The 19,758-nt window shown below is 35.4% G+C and overlaps 1 protein-coding gene across 4 annotated transcripts; it reads right to left on the reverse strand.

Annotated features, from left to right (window-relative positions):
• Positions 1–1,061: 1,061 nt before the first annotated feature.
• Positions 1,062–12,478, reverse strand: LOC105966455 (2-oxoglutarate (2OG) and Fe(II)-dependent oxygenase superfamily protein). Of its 4 annotated transcripts, none has more exons than XR_001173562.2 (14): positions 12,102–12,475; positions 11,588–11,637; positions 11,409–11,462; positions 11,241–11,293; positions 10,994–11,066; positions 10,310–10,371; positions 9,573–9,641; positions 9,004–9,109; positions 7,623–7,693; positions 5,914–6,045; positions 4,942–5,037; positions 4,021–4,088; positions 1,496–1,538; positions 1,062–1,301 (listed from the first exon to the last, which is right to left on the reverse strand). XR_001173562.2 is itself a non-coding variant. In XM_088823834.1 (14 exons), the coding sequence occupies exons 1-13, from the start codon at positions 12,384–12,386 to the stop codon at positions 1,460–1,462; spliced, it is 1,167 nt and encodes a 388-aa protein (XP_088679960.1). In that variant the 5' UTR covers positions 12,387–12,478; the 3' UTR covers positions 1,062–1,301; positions 1,423–1,459. The 4 variants fall into 4 exon arrangements, 3 of the variants coding, with proteins under 3 accessions (XP_088679960.1, XP_012846463.2, XP_088679961.1); XM_088823834.1 differs by having other exon boundaries at positions 1,423–1,538; positions 5,945–6,045; positions 12,102–12,478; XM_012991009.2 differs by having other exon boundaries at positions 5,945–6,045; positions 12,102–12,476.
• Positions 12,479–19,758: the final 7,280 nt, after the last annotated feature.

The following is a 19,758-nucleotide window of genomic DNA, read 5'->3' on the forward strand; positions in this document are numbered from 1 at the left end:
ATTCTTCTTCTTATTATTATTATTATTATTATTATTATTATTATTATTATTATTATTATTATTATTATTATTATTATTATTATTATTATTATTATTATTATTATTATTATTATTATTATTATATTAACTCATAATTATTTTTTTTCTTTAGTAAATGGATCGACATATATATGGTTCTTACTCTTATTAGCATGGCACTGAAATATGAGGAAAATATCAATTCTACGAGATTCCTACACCTATCAAAAGTCTCGTGTTAGTGCAAGTCGGATCAAAAAGGAGGAAAAAAACTTCTTTTTGCGACGATAATATTAATATTGTTTCAACAGTGGCATAGTACAAGTAATGATGCAATTACTGGAAATGAGCAAAGGTCTTATAAATTTTGGGGAATGATTTATCTATCCATGAGCAATGGTGGTGTCATTGGGAGCACCGAGAGAAATGTAAATTATCGTTGGGACAAATTAATGCACAATGAGGAAAATCTGGTAGTTATGTCAAACAAATCGATGATAGACATCAATCCAATCAATCGACTCATGGAAGGGAAAATATTATATTATAATTTATTATTCATACTATTTACTTATTTTCCACCTTATTTATTTTATAGTTGATTGAAGCAAAATAACTATATGTTGCAGATTATGGAAAGGCTTTTCCGACTAGAGCATCGCTTCGAACTTCTTCAAAACGAGAGAAAACGGCATGAGTTATATTACATCGACAACTCAAAGAAGGGATTCATTTGTCAACATCGATGGTGATGCAACCCCATTAGCTGATAGTATTGATCATTCATCTACTCAAATTCGGCCTCTCAATAGAAAGGCGTCAAAAGAACAAATGTCGAGGAAGAAAGCAAACTTAAAGACCGGTAGTTCATATCTATGATGTCCATCACAGACGACCATTCAGCAAAGAAGATTGACATAGAACAAAATTTTGAGCACACAATAAAATGAAAGAGGATCATCAGATAATTCGTGAAATTGCAATTATGGGGACAAACACTAGCAGAATGAAACCAGTTCATGCAGCTTATTGGGAGGCTGAGAAAAATGAAATCCAATCTATCAGGTGATTCCACCATTAATATCGAAGAAGATTTTCAATAGTTAATTACAAGATGTCTTCGAACAGTTTGCAAGTACGAAAAAAAAATGTACAGAACCTCCAGCTTTGGGTCGAACATTTTAACTATTGTGCTTAAGGTTTCATGCATTGAGGTCATAATACTTGTCCAGAACTTTTTCTGTATAATCTCCAAAAGAAATTGATCCATTAGGCGTGATAAACTGCAAGAAATCAACAAGGAAACATACTTAGTGATAAACTAAAGGATAATGGAATATCAGCGTTACTTCAGTTTTTAACGCCATAGTTTCGGTTCCGAGTCCTTTTACCCTTTCTCAATACCTTTTAGCGACTTTGTTGAGCAATTACTGTGACAGTCTTATTTGTCAAAGTAACAGAAACTCAAAAGACTCACCTCGTGAATATTTATTAGCTCTGGAAAAATAAGCTTTTCATCCCTAAACATAAAAATCATTGATCAGAACACCATCATAATAAGAGCTAACATTAATTAAGAAACTAAAACTAAAAGTCAGAGCAAAGATTAAACAAACATCATAAATAAAGATCTTGTCGTATAGTTGCATACTGAGTGCTGATGTGTGAAAGTACAGTACACTGCAATTTTATGATTCCAAGTATAAACCATTAACGGCATGAATGGTATGCGCATGAGATGGAAATTGAATAATCATTCTCAAGTGTAGGCAAACTCGTGATTGGTATGATTTAATAGTAGGAATAGCTATTCCCATGGGAATCCCTATTCTCAAATATGTGGTATTAGTCAATTCTTTTTGCTGCCTATGGTATTAGTCATTCCCAATCATCAAGTAATGAACAAAATGAAATTAACAATAAGTATTGAATACTAGAAAAAACATTATAACATGACTCAAACCTAGAACCATCTTTGGCAGAACACACTGACACATGTTTAAAGCTGAAAAGGTTCAATAAGGGATGCATGGTGTGTAGATTACGCAAACTGCTTGCAACAACTACTTTCTAGCACAGAGTTATACATCGTGAGGGTCACATAGACGCATGATCCTGATAAAGTGATGATACCTCCCTCCTAAGAGAAAAACAAACTCTAAATGAAAAGGGCTTCAAATTTCCGTCTTACTTTTTTTCTTTTCTTTTATATGGTTTGATTTTATAAGACAAGAAAATTGTTTCTTACCAATCAAGGTTAAATGGCAAATAGGCCCATGACAAGGGCACTTAATTAAAAGAGGGACATCTAACTTTTTTGTCTTTCAAATAAATCCAGCCAATTCAAACTTATTTGCAAATAAGGAAAATCCCTTTATATATATACCAAAATTACCCCCAATTCATTGAAACCCAATTCATTGAAACCCAATTCAACTCCAATTTCATGATTTACACCCCAATTTAGCCCAATTTCATCAATTAACCAATTTTAACCCTAATTTCAATTTAGACCCCAATTTTGACCCGCCACCACCGGAGACCGCCGGTCGCCGCCGTTGACTTCTTTTTTTTTTTTTTTTTTTTTTGAAAAACTTTTTTTCCCCAGAATTTTTTTTCGGTCTCCAGCGTTGACTTTTTTTTATATATAATTTTGTTTTTTCTTAAAAAAAAATATTTTAATTAATATTATTGTCTTGGCTGCTAAACTACTGTCTCCGGCAGTTGTTTAACTGTCGGAGACAGTAATTTAACTGTAAATTGACTTTTTTTTTTCTTCAAAAATATTTTAATTAATATTATTGTCTTTGCTACTAAATTACTGTCTCCAGCAGTTATTTAACTGTAGGAGACAATAATTTAACTGTTAATTGATTTTTTTGAAAAATATTTTAATTAATATTACTGTATTCGTTGCTAAATTACTGTCTCCAGCAGTTATTTAACTGTCGGAGACAGTAATTTAACTGTTAATTGATTTTTTTATTCTTAAAAAAAATATTTTTAATTAATATTACTGTATTCCTTGCTAAATTACTGTCTACAGCAGTTATTTGTCAGAGACAGTAATTTAATTGTTAATTGACTTTTTTTTTTTCTTAAAAAAAATTATTTTAATTAATATTATTGCCTTGGCTGCTAAATTACTGTCTCCAACAGTAATTAAACTGTCTTAGACAATAATATTAATAATATTACTGTTCGGGAAAATAATATTCATAATATTACTGTCCCAAACAGTAATATTCCTGTCTGAGACAGTATTTTAGTAATCAAGATAGTAATATTAATTAAAATATTTTTTTCTAAGAAAGAAAAAATAAAAAAATAAAAAAAGTCAACGCCGGAGACCGGCGGTCAACGGTGGTTGACCGGCCGGAAAAAAATTTCAGGAAAAAAAAAGTTTTCAAAAAAAAAAGTCAACGCCGGAATCTTGCCGGAAAAAAAATTCAGAAAAAAAATTATTTTCTGGAAAAAAAAATTTTGGGGGTTAATGTGATATATTTGTTTAAATCCGGGGTCAATGTGCAATATTAAGGAAGTTAGAGCATAATGGGTGGGATTGATAAGAATTATATTATGGAGGGTATTTTAGACTAAAGACATGGGGATGGGTTTAATTGAGAGACTGTTTTTTTTGTGGACTAAAATGCATTTAAGTCCCATTTGATGGGCCTTTTTGTCATTCGCCCATCAATCAAATCTTCATTAGTCTAGACAGAGTGACTAGCCCAATTAGGCAAATTACATTTGCTCCTTCCTGTGGAAATGAGTCCGAGAAATTTGACTCGGATGGAACTTACAGCAAACCACACGTTTTGCTTGCTACATTGTATTATGAACTATTTAAGGATTCTATCCCGAGTATGACTGCATATCTAGGATTACGAAATGTCTGACTCGTTAACGAAGTTTAACAGCGAGTTTACAAAGAGAACCTTTAGTGAACTAAATACATAGTTAAGTTTCATAGATATGCACAGAGATTGCGAGTCAGCGTACCAGTCAGGCTGCATAAATAATGCAAATGTTGAACGTTCAACACCAGATGCTGCCTCCCCTTTTGGTGCCTAAATAATAAAGAAATAGGAAAAAAATCGAGAAAATTTTAATTCTTGAGCAATAATATCTGGTAGTTAGAAATGAAACGGACATAACAAAAAACTATGTGGCTTAAAGAATAAGAATTTGTCCAGTATAGTCAGATGCAGGAATTATTTTACCACTGGGGGGGGGGGGGGGGGGGGGGGGGGGGGGGGGGGGGGGGCTAGCACTTGTCAAAAGGGTGAATTATATATTTAATAGGTTCAAAGCAGCGCTGCCAAATTGTTTTATAAGGTACTGTCATCAAGTACAATTGAGCAAATAAATATTGGTAAATGTTAATCATATATTAAAATATAGTACATTAATATGTCCAGAATATCATCACTTGGACTCTTCACTCTTGCAATTTAGCTAGGCTAAGTGAGATGAGTTATGCGAATGCGCATGATTGCTGAAAAAGGGTAGAAAACTTGAAATAAATAGAAATTTATTACATTGAGACTTCAAAATTATCTGGATGAATGTAGTTCAACAAAAGCAAAGACTTTCACTCATGTGTCCTAGTTTTCTGTTATTCCATATGTATTATAATGGATATAAATATGCAATTGCATATTTGCATCTACTTTCCTACATTAACTGAAAGTAGTTAATACATTAGAACAAACTTCATACCAACTTCGACAGGTAGAGTATAACTGGGTGAAGTATATATTCATAGATTTGGAGCTGATAGAGGGGCGAAACCCTTACATTGACCGTTTAACAGTGCAACTGTAGGTAATAAGCTTATACTCAGTAATATAGGTGTAATTTACCCATTATAAATTTCATTATGGTGCCACAAAAAAATAAGAGATTAAATAGCCAAAATACCTGGACGCAATGTGGTGTTGCACAGAGCTGACCTCTTGAAAGTATCTCGGTTGTTTCACCGATTTGATATGCTATTTCATCTTCCCCATATATAACCTATGGCAACAAAGGCAAGGAAAATGTCTGATGTAAGGACTATAAAACCCAAGACATGATAAATAAATATATATATATATATATATATATATATATATATATATATATATATATTTTTTTTTTTTTTTTAACATAGTCAAGCAAGCTAAAAAAAATTCCAAATTGTTCAGGCATACTTAAATGCGACTGAACTCACTATTCCAAATTCCAAATTCTTTCTGATGGAAAGAGACCATTGTTTGGAATATTTACTACCTGGATACATATATTTCTTGCCGCTCACATGAGTGAGCAATAGGAAGAAAGATAAATAGAATTTTTTTTATTGGTCGGTGGGAATGAATGGTGGTTCTATCACCCTTCACAAAACACTCGAAAGATTGCCAAATTTTTTCAAGAAAGAGGCCCAGAAACACAAGTCACGTGTCGAGCTTTGTCCTTACATAAAATGAAATAACCCGAATATAGTAATTTCAACATATACTGTTATATTATTCCTATAATAATCTGGGAAATCAACCAATTTGGTGCAAATCAAAGAATTTGAAGTAAATTCACAACATTACGTAAATGTGCATATTGTAATTATGATGAAGGCAATGTCAGAGTTTGAATGACTGGAAATTAAATGACCATGCGAAAGCAAAGGGTAGACATCACAAACAAAAAAATGAGCTATAATAGCTCAGAAATCAAACATCTAAACCATGATAACTTTCAACAAGATTTCCCTCAGCACTTTATTTATCTCCTTGTTTGCTCTTTCATATACATCGTGTGATTTGCATTTCAACATCAATTCACTATATTCAATGACATGAGTAAATCATGTATATAATTTTATTCCATTTAGTATGCACAAACAGCAATCCCTACCTACTATGATCATGAGCATAAGGATATGTACTTTGACTATTTGACCTGAACGCGTTTTTACATAAAGGCCAGCAGCACTGTCGGGGCAAGGTAATTCCATACCATCTCTTGTGAACATGCCACAAGTAAGACCTGCATATTCGACTCGAGCGTCAATAATCACAAACCAGACAATACAGGAAATAGACAAAAGTGTTAGAAGGAATTTATGTTTTCTAGTAACCAGAAGACTTGCTTGTCTGAAAAATCAAAGAGAGATGCATTGAACTCAAACCAAGAACTTTTAGATTTTTTTGAGGCGGCAGCAGGAGTACTAAATAACCATGATCACATAGTCCACATATACTTACATCAAATAACAAGTTCTGAGTATTCTTTCATATCCTTAGTAGTTTTAGAAACAATAGATTTAAGAATTGCCTCATATAGTCCGCATATACATTCATGAAACAATCTGTTCTAAGCATTTTCTATCAATATTTTACTAATTGTCTTCACATAGAGTGTAATTAGGCCAAAGATCAAGTTAAGTAATACAGGATCAAGTTACAACTTTGTTTAGTATGTCGAATTTAGAGGATTACATACTTAAGTAGCAGAATCCTATATGTCGGCAAAGAATAAACATTTCCAACCTTATTTTGTTTAGTTAGGGAATATCAGTAGTATTTGTGTTAATTAAAGTCAAGGTTGTCATTCTAAGGTTGGAAATGTTTATCCTAACAAAAAAAAAAATTAAAGTCAAGCTAGTCATTCTAACAATCAAGCGTTAAGATATTTTGACACTATGATGTTTAAAATTGTTAAAATGTAAGAACAAATGAAACATTATTGATTCTTAAAGATGCATGGTCCTACGGAAGGTAGCACCTAAATATAACTTCCAAACCACCCAAGGTTAGGCTCAGATATGAAAAGGGTACGAGATATCCTAGGCATATATGAAATTAGGGGTTATATATATTAATAGGAAACACTTTTACAACAAGAGAGGCCCAGAACAAAAAGGGAAATATTTTGACAAGATATGAAATACTTAACCTAGAAGGAAACATTCCACAGCACCCTAATGGACGGACAAGAAAGAGTATTTATATTCCTAATTGTGGCTGAAATTTACAAACTGCTCTCCTGCCTATAGTTTTTTCTCCCAATTCGTACAAAACCTCTGAAGTATACAAAATGTTCAACACTTCAATGTATTCAAAGTATTTATATTCCTAGGTATTATTATCTTCAAGCTAAAATAATACATAGGAATTTGAGATTTTTTTACAAATTATTAGATAAATTCAGCTTCTAGTATAAAAAGGACACAATGGAATTTGACGTGTGTATCAACTATAGAGGAGAAATGCTTGGAATTCAAGTGATTTCGGGGCCACGCAAGGGGTTGGATATGCATCCTAAGGATTTCGAATCAATTTTTTTTCTAAACATTCGTATCATTGAAGTGCAGTTATGGTGTGAGTCAATACCTCAAATCAGATTGTGTATAATTTCACACGTAAAATAAATTAGAAAAAAACTGGCCACTTTCCGCTACTAGAGTAATGAGGATAATGTTAACCAAAATTCATATTTTTCTTCATTCCATGTTCACACGATTGTCATTTTTACCATTATTATTTATTAACTAGCAAGCATGCATGTCATAACTCATATCTCGTATAAGCGTATTTGTGATTCAAGAGTTAAAATTTGTTCACCTGTAAGAGAACCATGATCTGTATGCCATCCACACCATGACGACATAGACTCTCTATCGTCAGTGGAAGTACTGCAAGGAAAGTCCATTCAATAATGTTAATTTGATTATGGGAACCTCAAATAACATTTTGCTTTATCTCATGCAAATAACCCTAATCCTTCTAAGGTCATTCTGAGAAATCTGTCTAGCCACGAGAATGAAAAGTCAAAAGAAAAAATAATAAACCCATCACATGACTAAATTTATTTCTTAAAAAATTTTTGTTAACTGTGTGCTTTCACTTCTCATCTTTCAAGGGCGGATATCCTAAGGAATGTACATGATGCTTTACAAATGTCTAATGATGTATCCTGTATCTATTTAAAGAAACTGGGGTGGGTGGTTGTCAAACCTGCATAGACACCTATTAATCCTATAAGATACTTGAATATGGTAAACCAGGCAATCTTGTAAAATATGACATAGTACCAAAAACTCGGGAAAGCTAATTCATTTATCACATACACAGCCTGATATTTCCTTCGGTGTTGTTTAATTAATAAGTCTAAGGTATGCGCCTTTTCCTACCACCAATTGGTTTTAGTATGACTTCTAACGCCTGAGGTCCTATAACCACTTCTGCAACAAGGGGCGACTTGCGCAACTTCACTATAAACACATTTTTTTCCCTTATTCTCCCAATATGCCTTACAATTCTGCAAAAGAGGATTTCATAATCTCCGCACATGGACATAGTTTTCCACACGCAGTATCAAGACCGTCTGACCGACCTAATGTTTACATCCAACAACTTCAAAAGGCTCTAAGATATTTATAAACTGTCATGACAATGTTTTTCTTTTTCTTTTTTGTAAATATTGGCCTTATAATGTGTCTTACAACACACGTAAAGAAAGGGATTTGAACCCTCAACTCTTACCAAATCCCACTATGAGAAAGGCTAGGCTAAGGGTAGTGATAACTGTTCTTCGAATAATGTGCATAATCGACAAGCCAATTTGTAAGTCCATTACCAATTAAATTTTATTTGTACCACTTTATAAGCAAGGGCTCTCTGCATATTAATTTACTGAACTCATCCAATTGTTTTCATCTGTAAACTCTCCTACTTATTCTTGGAATGCATTTTATAGGCATCTTCAATTATATATGCAAGTACATTACACTTTAAATCATATATTCTATTATTTCATCTATATACCTGCAAAATCTATATTCAATAAAGACACCAGAAAATCTAAGCGTCAGTTTGCAGTTAAGAGAGAGATATCACTGTCTCTTCAGTGGGCAGTATTATATGTATAGAAGAACTGAAGCTTGGTGATATTATGCCCCTAAGAAATGCTTGGTCATAATAGTTGAAAAGGAAAATAGAGTACCACTGATGTGCAGGAAAATAGTAAAGAAGACGGCCTTTGTGACATCGAGATCGAAGAAGTACTTGTTGTAAACTTCCATCTTCGTGCATCTTGAACCCATTTGATACTACATAAGTTCAAATGAAGAAGAAATAAATTAGTATGACGGATCAAAACCCGAAACTACAGTAGTAAAACAATAGTACAAAAGACATGCCTTTGGACAGCAAAAAGCTCCGCCAACATGGGAACTCAGGTAATAATTTTCTCTTCTTAGGTAACCATATTATGTTGATCGCTTGCCAACATACTTTTGTAAAAGCACATTGATGTCAATGTTTATCATACATGCATATATGTATATACTGAAGATATTTTACTTCAGTATCAAAAGTAACCTATTTGAATTATGATTAATATATTGCACGACTTTTTAAATGTATCATGCAGCACTCTGCATACAGACCAGGTCAACAGCTAAAACATTGTATTGATGGAGAGCTGACTGGTCTCAAATAACTGTTTGTTGGCAGCAGAGAATTCATTTGAAAAATATCAAAAGAATACCGATCTTCAGACATAGAACTTACCATAACGATCACAGTGATATGCCAATAGCAACCCAACTTCCAGAATCAACTTTCCAAGAGCTTTAAAAGCTACACAGTGAAGGGAGGACGAAAAAGAAAATAAGTTGTGTATCCGTAGCAAAGAGAACTGCACATAATAATGGAGGGAAGACCTACTGATTGCCTAACTGAATCATTGTTACAACAGTAATTTGTACTCAGATACTGACACCAAAAGTTGAAGTGGGGAAGAAGAACAAGTCACATAATACTAAACTGATAAAATTGAACTTGATAAGTTTTAAAACCAGTTGAGATGATGACAAGTAAAGCGAGCAATGTCGAACACATTAAGAACAACGAAATTCATCAAATAAGGTGAGAAGAGGTGTTAGAAATCAAAACATTAGCTCCAGTTTACAGTGAATGACGGGCAGCTGAGGAATGGTAAGCAAACAGATCAGAAACCATCTCTCTCTGACTGAATTGATTTCTATGTTCGCTAATTTTACAGTATACAAGTTGTTACACATGAACTAATGTCACATTAATTACATGTACTCAACAAACTAGAAGACCAGAACTAGCTGCAAACGTTTCTTCCTAAACCAAGTAAAACTAATATAGACCAAGAATATACTTGCAACACAAATAGATTCAGGAAATAAAGGGTAGTACAATAACTCAGAGGGACCACTTATACAAAAATTAAGGCATTTATATGACTTCAAAAAAGCTGCGAGGGCCTTAGTTCATACCATGTTCAAGTTCCGGCAGAGCAGCACGAGGCCATATATTTGGTCCACAGTAAGAAGGGTACCTAATTGGCAAAAAGGCAAAAAAACAACCAAAAAATACATGAAGAGTGCTGGTTGATGCTTATGATGGCAAACTTCATAGTTGTAAACTGTATCGCTGATTAACTAAATAATAGACTAAGCTCTTCATCCTAAAAAACATCCAGCTGAACTTTTTCAACAAAAAACGAATCGAAAAGAAAATTCCTCCTTGTGTAATAAAGCAAATTAAAAATGCTTAACTGAGCTGTGACAGAGACATTTATCTATGCATCTTTAATTTTTTAATCATTCACGTAATGATTGATTCAATAATTTAGGTACACATATTTTGTTTGTATGTAGTGTTTATGATTCCTTGTTAAAGATTGAGAAGTTATCCTGCACATGTTGACCAATTCCAGTCATTCGAATTTTAAAAGGTGTCTATTAGGTAATTAGATAAATTCATTTTTGATGTTTTGATTCAGAACAATTGCATGTGGAGTCGTGGACAACCAAATGAACCGAACAATATCTGAGGGATGGAAGAAGGAAAATCTGAATCATTTGCGAAACCATGTCCATCATACAATCTATCATTTACTTCTCTTGATTTATCTGTTTACTGCTCATAAATGTGGTAGTAGGTGTAGGTGTTATTACCTTTTAACAAGTGATAGTTCATTTGTAGGTACGTCGTGTATAGGATTGGCGTAGAAGGAGCCTTTCAACATATCTGTTCGATATAAATCAATATGTTAAAGAGTGCTCACTAAATGTGACATAAACACATAAAATAAATATAACACAAACAAATATATAAAATTTTGAAAAGATGATGGACAATTGGATGCTATGAGGCAGGAAGAATGACTGTTTCCTTGTTATTTTAGTTACCAACAAACGTTACCTAGTTTTCCAGACTCGAGCTTTTCTTTTCCATGACTCCATCCAATGTTGTACCTGCATATACAACCCGAAATTCAGACTAAACACCATGTAAAAAATCTGAAGCCCGTAAATACAGAGCAAATAGTAAGGAGTGCTTGAAGGATTGATGAAAAAATAATTGACTTACCTACTATGAGGGTCTTCTATCTCCTGCTTCACCTCTTCCGGAAGACTTGCCAATCTGATTTGACAAAGTAATAAAGTGGCAAAGAAGGTCAGCATAATCTAAGTGGAAAGTAAACTAATTAACTTACATGATATTCATATAAATCATGACGTACGAGACTGGACTCGTTGACGGCGTACCTAGGTGCAAGGTGTAGAAGATTGCGACGCAGTAAAGTATACCCCGGAACCTACAACAAGAACCAAATGCAAATACTAAATTCTTAATAAATTCAGTATTTATAAGAAAAATAACATAATATTAACGCACTATCGACTGAGATCAAAATGAACGCTCAGCTACTTATTACTGAAGAGAAATGAAAATTTATAAGAATGATTAGAACAAGTGAGATAAAAGCATTTTCAATTCCACCAACCACCAAACAAAATGAATCACCACCACATAATACACTATTTGAATGATTACTAAGAACAATTAATAGCATATTTCTCGAAAAAAATACTAATACAAGTTGTGATCAAATAGTACTACAGTCTACAGGGATATATTTGCAATACAAAATTAAGAATGGATACAAATGAAACGACATCAGAAGGGTGTAAAAAGAGTTACCAAATAATTATCGAACAAATATACTAATCAGATAAAGGGGAAGACAAAAAAAAAAAGAAGAATCAATCTGCTTCATACCTCTGATATGGATAGAATTCCGAGGCCATTGGGCCCAAATCCGCGCTCAATTTGATCAGAAATATCAGCACTTGGATCCTTGAGTTCAGGGTAGGAAATAGTAACTGTAGAAACCGTAGGAGAAGGGACTGGAGAGGACATTTGAGGAATTGATCGAATAGCGGAAGACCGAGACGAAGATTGATGAAGAATTTGAGAAAATCCGGAAGTAATAGCCGACGGCGGCACAAGGAGAGAGTGATCAGAGCGGTGGAAGAGGGATGTGGGGCGATTTAGACAAGTCATGTATCTTTCTCTAGTTCAACTTCAGAGGGTTTTGATTCTGTAGCGATCCTTAAAAATACGATGTTTTGATCGTTCTATGAATTATTTTCTTACGTTTTTTTTTTTCCAAGTATTGGCTGCAAATATAAATAAATTTACTGAAAACAACACTGAAAATTACAAATATAACCATAATATTGATTTTAATATTATTCATTCAAATTAGATATAATTATTATTGCAAGACCAAAAAGAAAAAAAATAAAATTAAAAAAATAAAATAAAGGAGAGATTGAAAAACGAGAGAGAGGGAATGCTGTAGCGGAAGAAGAGAAGAACACAAGCCGAGAAGAATTGCCATCGCCCATCCGCCGCCGAAAAATTGCAGCCACCCAACCACGGGTGCTTGAAAAGGAAGAGAAGAAGAATATAGAGGAAGGATGAAGGAGGAGGAGGAGAAGACCGTAATACGACCTTTTTTTCGTTGAATATACTTCAAACAAGAACTCAATTATGTAATGATGATTCTACAAAAGAATACTTTTTCAAAAGATATGATCCTTTCATCAACGGATCATATGAAAAACAATTTACAAAAATCCTTCAGCTTCAATTCTAAAAAAACACTTTGATAGAAAATATCATAGGGAAATTTGGGATATCTAGAGTTGATGTCGCTTTTTTGCTAAATCAACATCTAAATGTCGAATTTTGACTGTGCGTATTTTCTTTTTGAAAACTTAAAAATCGATCACCTAACTATAACAATACATTCATTCATAGTTTGTTTTCTACTTTTTCTATAGAATTCTCCATATTGATGTTACGTGGCTCCATAATGTTATCATTTGCATGTTTTAGTAAGATTTGATGGTTTTGGGTGTTGAGGGTTTTTGGAGAAGATGATTTTTTTTTTTTTTGAAGAATTTGTGTGAAATGGGTTTGTGAGGAAGATGAAATGGGTTTTGCTTGTGTGGTGTTGCACAAAGAAAGTTGTGGAATTTTGTAATTGTGAATTTTGTATTTTAGTAAGGGTATTATAATAATTCATTTGGTGAAAAATTAGATTTGGTCTTCCCCAAAGTAATTTTTGCGACTGCATATAGTCGCCGCCCCTAGTATTTGGTCTTTTTTAATGAAAATAACATATATCATATATTAAAGGGATTTTGCTTGAAAAATAATATGAGTTACATCCCTAATATATTTTTTATCTTCAACTTGCCCTTATATGCTCTAAAATATAACATCTATTTACATCTCTTCAACTCAAATTTGTTTTTTTTTATTCTCTTTCGTTCTCTTTACCTCTCTCTCTCTCGCTCGCTCTCTATTTCCCTCTTTCGCCCTCTTGTTCTCTCACTCTCTCCCGCCGCTATCCACTCCATGGTCAAGGGAGGCGGTGGTTGCCGCGGTTGTAAAGGCACGGTTATGGCGATAGCGGAGATGGCGGCATGACGGTGGTGGGTATGGTGGGGGTTGATATGGCGGATGCGATAGCGGTGGTGGGTATGCTAGTGGTGTTGGGGCGGATCTAGGGTTGGTGGGACGGATCTGTGTTTGGTGGGTCGAATCTAAGATTTTTCGACTTTTGATGTCTACAGATGTTTGTTGGAGTGTCTACGAGTGTCTGGCGGTGGCAGCTACGGTTCATAGGAAGAGTTAGGGTTTTAAGATGTCTGCAGATGTCTGCGGGTGATTAATGATTACTACGGTTCCTACGAGTGTTGTGGATGACTTAAACCGATTTTATTTTATTTTTAAATTCATAATTTTTAATTGTGTGGAAAAAGGGAAAAAAGATAGAATTTTATAGTAATGAAAAAAAAATTAAATTCATAATTTTAAATATTGTGTGCAAAAAGGCGAAAAAACAGATTTTTATAGTAATGAAAAAAAGGGGGGAGAAACGTATTCTACGTAAAAAAAAATGCTACATGCAAAATTAAAAATGTTAAATAATACCTTTGTACACCCATATTACGCATAGTATATTTACAATCTGCTGTAGTTTTGAATTGTGAGTGGAGAGGCATTTGGGAATAAAATTAATAAAGAATGTGAAGCAAATGTTTAGTTAGACTTGTCATTTAGTTCTAATAAGTTTTGTCACCAATTACTTATATTATATCTTCAGCCCTATATTGAGAAACGTGTAAATATTTGAGATATTGATAATTTGTTTCAATACAATGCAATATGATCTTGTTTAACAATTGAAATATATAAATTGTTGGGATATTTTAATAAAAAATAATATATTTAAAATCTAATATTGGCTTTGACAACTTTTATGAGGTTATTTAGACCACTATTTTGAAACCTTTAAAGTCATTATTCACCTACATAAAATACCATAAATTTCTTTGATTCTATATTAAATAGAGGTTTTATGGGTGTCATATTATATAGGTTAAATTATAACCACCCCTGAGGTATGGTCAAATTACAACCCCAACCCCCCCCCCCCCCCCCCCTCTTGTTTGGGTAATTACAATCACCCCCCTCAACTATAAATCTTTTTACACGTCCACCCTTGTGATTTTAAATTTAGCGGAATCTTTGAGATTATATAGAATATTATCACTTTTGTACCGTTTTTTCTCATTCGAACTCCACATTTTGAAACAAGATGATCAGAGCACATTACACGAAATCTAGATGATTATGTTGAATTTGACACCATAAGGGTGGAGGTGTAAGAAAAAAATCATAGTTGAGGTGGGTAGATGTAATTATCCAAACAAGAGGGGTTTTTTCGTAAATTAACCATACCTCAGGGGGTGGTTGTAATTTACCCTATTATATATTATATAAAGGGGGTATTGAGGCTTTGTAAGAGTATGAGAGAAGAGAGTACAAGAGAAGATAAAAAGAAATACATTTTTTTTATATTATATACGTATACTTTGAGTTTTTGTTGTACGTCGGGTGTAAGCTTCTGCTTCACTTAAACTTGCAGTTTTAGGTGAAGTTACAGCAGAGAGATAGACTGGGTTGTTGTATCCCATAGGTGACACGATCGGAACTTTTCTGCACCTCATTTGAGAAGGAGTCGTTAAATTCGTCTTAAGAGAGCGACCTAGTGTACCCCTCACCTTGCCTATCTTCATATTATTGTGAATCTTATTGCATCTAATTGTCAACTATAAAAAGAGAGAGCACATGGATTTCGAGCCTTATTCCGTTATTTCGTAATCGATCGTTTTTAACAATTTAAGACGAACTTTTGATCCCATGAAGATGAGCTTTGACGATGATCTAAAAGAGGCGGATACTTCAACCCTGATGATGAAAGGAGATAATTCTTTTTATTTTACTATTATCTTGTGTTGACGATGTTGGGTTTCGGGCACGTGTACGCAGCGGAAAACAAAAATTTTATGCGATTTAAACGACTTTAAAGCACATAAGAACATGCCCGACAAATTAAATTCAATTAATTGCGTACCTTTGCGCTTCCAGCGAAAACAAATAACAACATACATGCTAATAGTTAAACCAAATTTAAATCAATCAACATGCTCGCGTTTAAACCAAATAACATGCTTGCAATGATTTAATACGATTACACATAATCACATAAAATCATACGAAACAAACATGAATACACATACATAGCGTTTAAACGAAACTAGAACCTCGAGTTCGTACGTTTACCTCTTGAAGCGTGAGGCGGGGTGCAAAGCAAGTCGAGATTGCTACGGAAACCAATCCGTACAATCGGGGCAGCAGCGGTGCAGCGGCAGCGGCGTTGAGATGTCCACGGCGGCGCGTGAGTTTCACGCGCGGACTTCCGGGGCGGCGCGTGGGGCAGCGTGCGGCTTCGGCTCGTGCGTTGCTCCTCGATTCTTCGATCTACAGTCTTCCTCCTCTCGGATTTCACCTCGTATACTTCGATCTACTAAACACGTGGCACTAGACACGTAATAGTTAGAAAAACGGAAGAAAAGAGAAGGAAAGAAGGCTACCAAAGTAACCGGCCGACGGACGGCCGATTCCGGCGACACGGCGGCGTCAACGGCGGAGGTGGCCGCGGGACAGAGAGGGCGAGAGAGAGAGGTGGACGGCTAGGGTTAGGGTTAGGTCTTGTGTGTTTGTGCAAGGCCTATAAATCAAGTATTTATAGTCCCTTGCATAAAACCCTAACGGGCTTAAGTTGGACCGGGCCCAACAGCTTAAGCTCGTTAGTTCCTTTACTTGTTCGTCTCTCTCAATTCAATGATCGGAAAATTGCAACAATTACATTTTCGGAATCATTATAATATCCTCATCATCACGAGTGCCATCTTTCATTTTCCAACTTTCCAAAAGTGGAAACCCTAGTTCAGTGCACTTTCTAAATTTGGAAATTTCCCGATTTAGAAAGTTCACAAACACGTTTGCCTATTCTTTTCCTTTTCTTATTCTCATTCGTAATTCCAAATTACGAATGTTGGACTCAATCATATTGACTTCCAATCATGCAAAGATAAACTATTTTATCTTTGACCGTTTATTCAAAGATCTCATGTGCACGAGCAGTGTGACCCTCGATGGTTCAGGTGTAAGCTAGCCGTGGGCCCACAACCCTTTGTGGTCAAAACTCGTCCCATAGAGTTACGATTAAGATGAAGCTCGTTTCACCTTAATCACCCAACGAATCAAGATTGGCGTCTAGCAACTACGCGTCATGATTCCCTAGATACAAATGAAGTGCCTGCAAGAACCTTCAGATATAGTTAACGTACAGTACGGTCCCTTCGATTCATATGTCCCGATTGAACTAGAGGCATTGGTTCATCGAGACCTCTTTATATGTTCAATGACGGTGCGATCGTTCTAAGTGTTGTAATCCTTACGTGCATGACTTAGAGAATCGAATTCTCTAATCATCACTTAGTCAGCTCTGGCCAGAGACTTATAATGATTACAAACTTTCAGAACACACAGGACATCCAAGACTATTCTAGCGATCGAATCCCTGACTTCAATGCACAGACCTGTTAGAGTAGGTGACCAACAAGCCAACCTGTGGCTGTGGTCTTTCGTATTTATTATTGTAATAAACGAACCTTTATTCGTATTAATGATAAAACACATTGGCATTCTATATCTTTGTCCCTTTGTCACAAGCATAGATATAGTCCTTACAGTTATTACAAGTACTAGTAATTGATCGTTAGGATCGTGAGATATTTACTTAAGTATTATAACTGTTAAACGTGTTCCTAGTCGAAGGGTTACGCCACTAATGAGGATATCGGCCTTTCCCATTAAGACTAGCACTTAGTGTATGTGTACTGCATCTCATCAGTAAACGGTATTGTGATATCGGCATGCATAAGTGGGTGCTCGTAAGTTGACGAGTTCACTGAACTCCCTCACCCTAGAAATCTCTAAGTGGTTCCCAATAATCGAGTAGAGATATCTATGGTATAGTTGTACACCATTAGTCCTTATGACCTAGACATCACCGTGACTTCACTAGAGGACCAACTGTATCGTGACCTGTCCCTGAGTTCCACCGAGGACCATCCCAAGGGCCAGTGTTCGTGCAGTCCGAAATCTAGTGGGAGGTCTGTGCATTGTAGTCGGGGATTCGATCGCTAGAATAGTCTTGGATGTCCTGTGTGTTCTGAAAGTTTGTAATCATTCTAAGTCTCTGGCCAGAGCTGACTAAGTGATGATTAGAGAATTCGATTCTTTAAGTCATGCACGTAAGGATTACAACACTTAGAACGATCGCACCGTTATTGAACATATAAAGAGGTCTCGATGAACCAATGCCTCTAGTTCGATCGGGACATATGAATCGAAGGGACCGTACTGTACGTTAACTATATCTGAAGGTTCTTGCAGGCACTTCATTTGTATCTAGGGAATCATGACGCGTAGTTGCTAGACGCCAATCTTGATTCGTTGGGTGATTAAGGTGAAACGAGCTTCATCTTAATCGTAACTCGAAGGGGACGAGTTTTGACCACAAAGGGTTGTGGGCCCACGGCTAGCTTACACCTGAACCATCGAGGGTCACACTGCTCGTGCACATGAGATCTTTGAATAAACGGTCAGAGATAAAATAGTTTATCTTTGCATAATTGGAAGTCAATATGATTGAGTCCAACGTTCGTAATTTGGAATTATGAATGAGAATAAGAAAAGGAAAAGAATAAGCGAACGTGTTAGTGAACTTTCTAAATCGGGAAGTTTCCAAATTTAGAAAGTCCACTGAACTAGGGTTTCCACTTTTGGAAAGTTGGAAAATAAGAGATGGCACTCGTAATGACGAGAAAATTATGATGACTCGGAAAATGTAATCGTTACAATTTTTCGATCATTGAATTGAGAGATACGAGCGATTAAAGAAACTAACGAGCTTAAGCTGTTGGGCCCAGTCCAACTTAAGCCCGCTAGGGTTTCATGCAAGGGACTATAAATACATGATTTATAACCCTAGCACACAACAAGAAAACCCTAACCCTAAGCGGCCACCCTCTCTCTCTCGCCCTCTCTTCCGCGCGGCCACCACCGCACCGCCGTCGCCGCTCCGTCGCCGGAAACGGCCGTTCCTCGGCCGGCTTTTGTTCGGTATTCTTTCTCCTTTATTTTTCTTTCCGTTTTATTCTAACTACTTCGTGTCTAGTGCCACGATTTAGTAGATCGAAGTATACGAGGTGAAATCCGAGAGGAGGAAGACTGTAGATCGAAGAATCGAGGAGCAACGCACGAGCCGAAGCCGCACGCTGCCCCACGCGCCGCCCAGAAGCCGCGCGTACGCTACACGCGCCGCCGTGACCTCACGCGCCGCTGCTGCCCACGCACCGCTGCTGCCCCGATTCTACGGATTGGTTTCCGTAGTAATCACGACGTATCGTTCGCTCCTACCTCACGCGTCAAGAGGTAATTACTCGAAACCCTAGTTTCGTTTTAGGGTTTAAATTTAAACTATGATTTCATGCTTATGTATGTATGATTTTATGTGATTATGTGTAATCGATTAAATCGTTGCAAGCATGTTATTTGGTTTAAATGCGAGCATGTTAATTGATTTAAATTCGGTTAAATTTATTAGCATGTATGTTGTTTTTAATTTCGCTGGAAGCGCAAAGGTACGCAATTAATTGATTTAATTCTTCGGGCATGTAATTGTGTGTTTTAAAGTCGTTTAAATCACGTAAAATTTTTGTTTTCCGCTGCGTATGCGTGCCCGAAACCCAACAGTGGTATCAGAGCTCGTTGCGCAATTAATTGCGTTCGTTTTAATATGCATGTTCGATTTATTAAAGTAGTGATTGTCGTATTGTGTAATTGGGAGTTTTCGTAAGTTTAAAATATTTTTGAAATATTGTTTAGAATTTTTCCAGTTTTAAAATTGTTTAAAATTGGAAAATCGGATCTGAAATTATTTTAA

Source organism: Erythranthe guttata, chromosome 10 (genome assembly GCF_056151865.1).
Source record: "Erythranthe guttata isolate IM_541 chromosome 10, IM_541, whole genome shotgun sequence".
Classification (NCBI taxonomy): domain Eukaryota; kingdom Viridiplantae; phylum Streptophyta; class Magnoliopsida; order Lamiales; family Phrymaceae; genus Erythranthe; species Erythranthe guttata.

Coding starts and splice junctions, on each gene's coding strand:
- LOC105966455 (XM_012991009.2), bottom strand. CDS start 12,386: ATGACTTGTCTAAATCGCCCCACATCCCTCTTCCACCGCTCTGATCAC. Junction 6,046..7,622: donor AGATCATGGTTCTCTTACAG/GTGAACAAATTT, acceptor TCGAATATGCAG/GTCTTACTTGTGGCATGTTC. Junction 1,302..1,495: donor AGCTAATAAATATTCACGAG/GTGAGTCTTTTG, acceptor GATTTCTTGCAG/TTTATCACGCCTAATGGATC.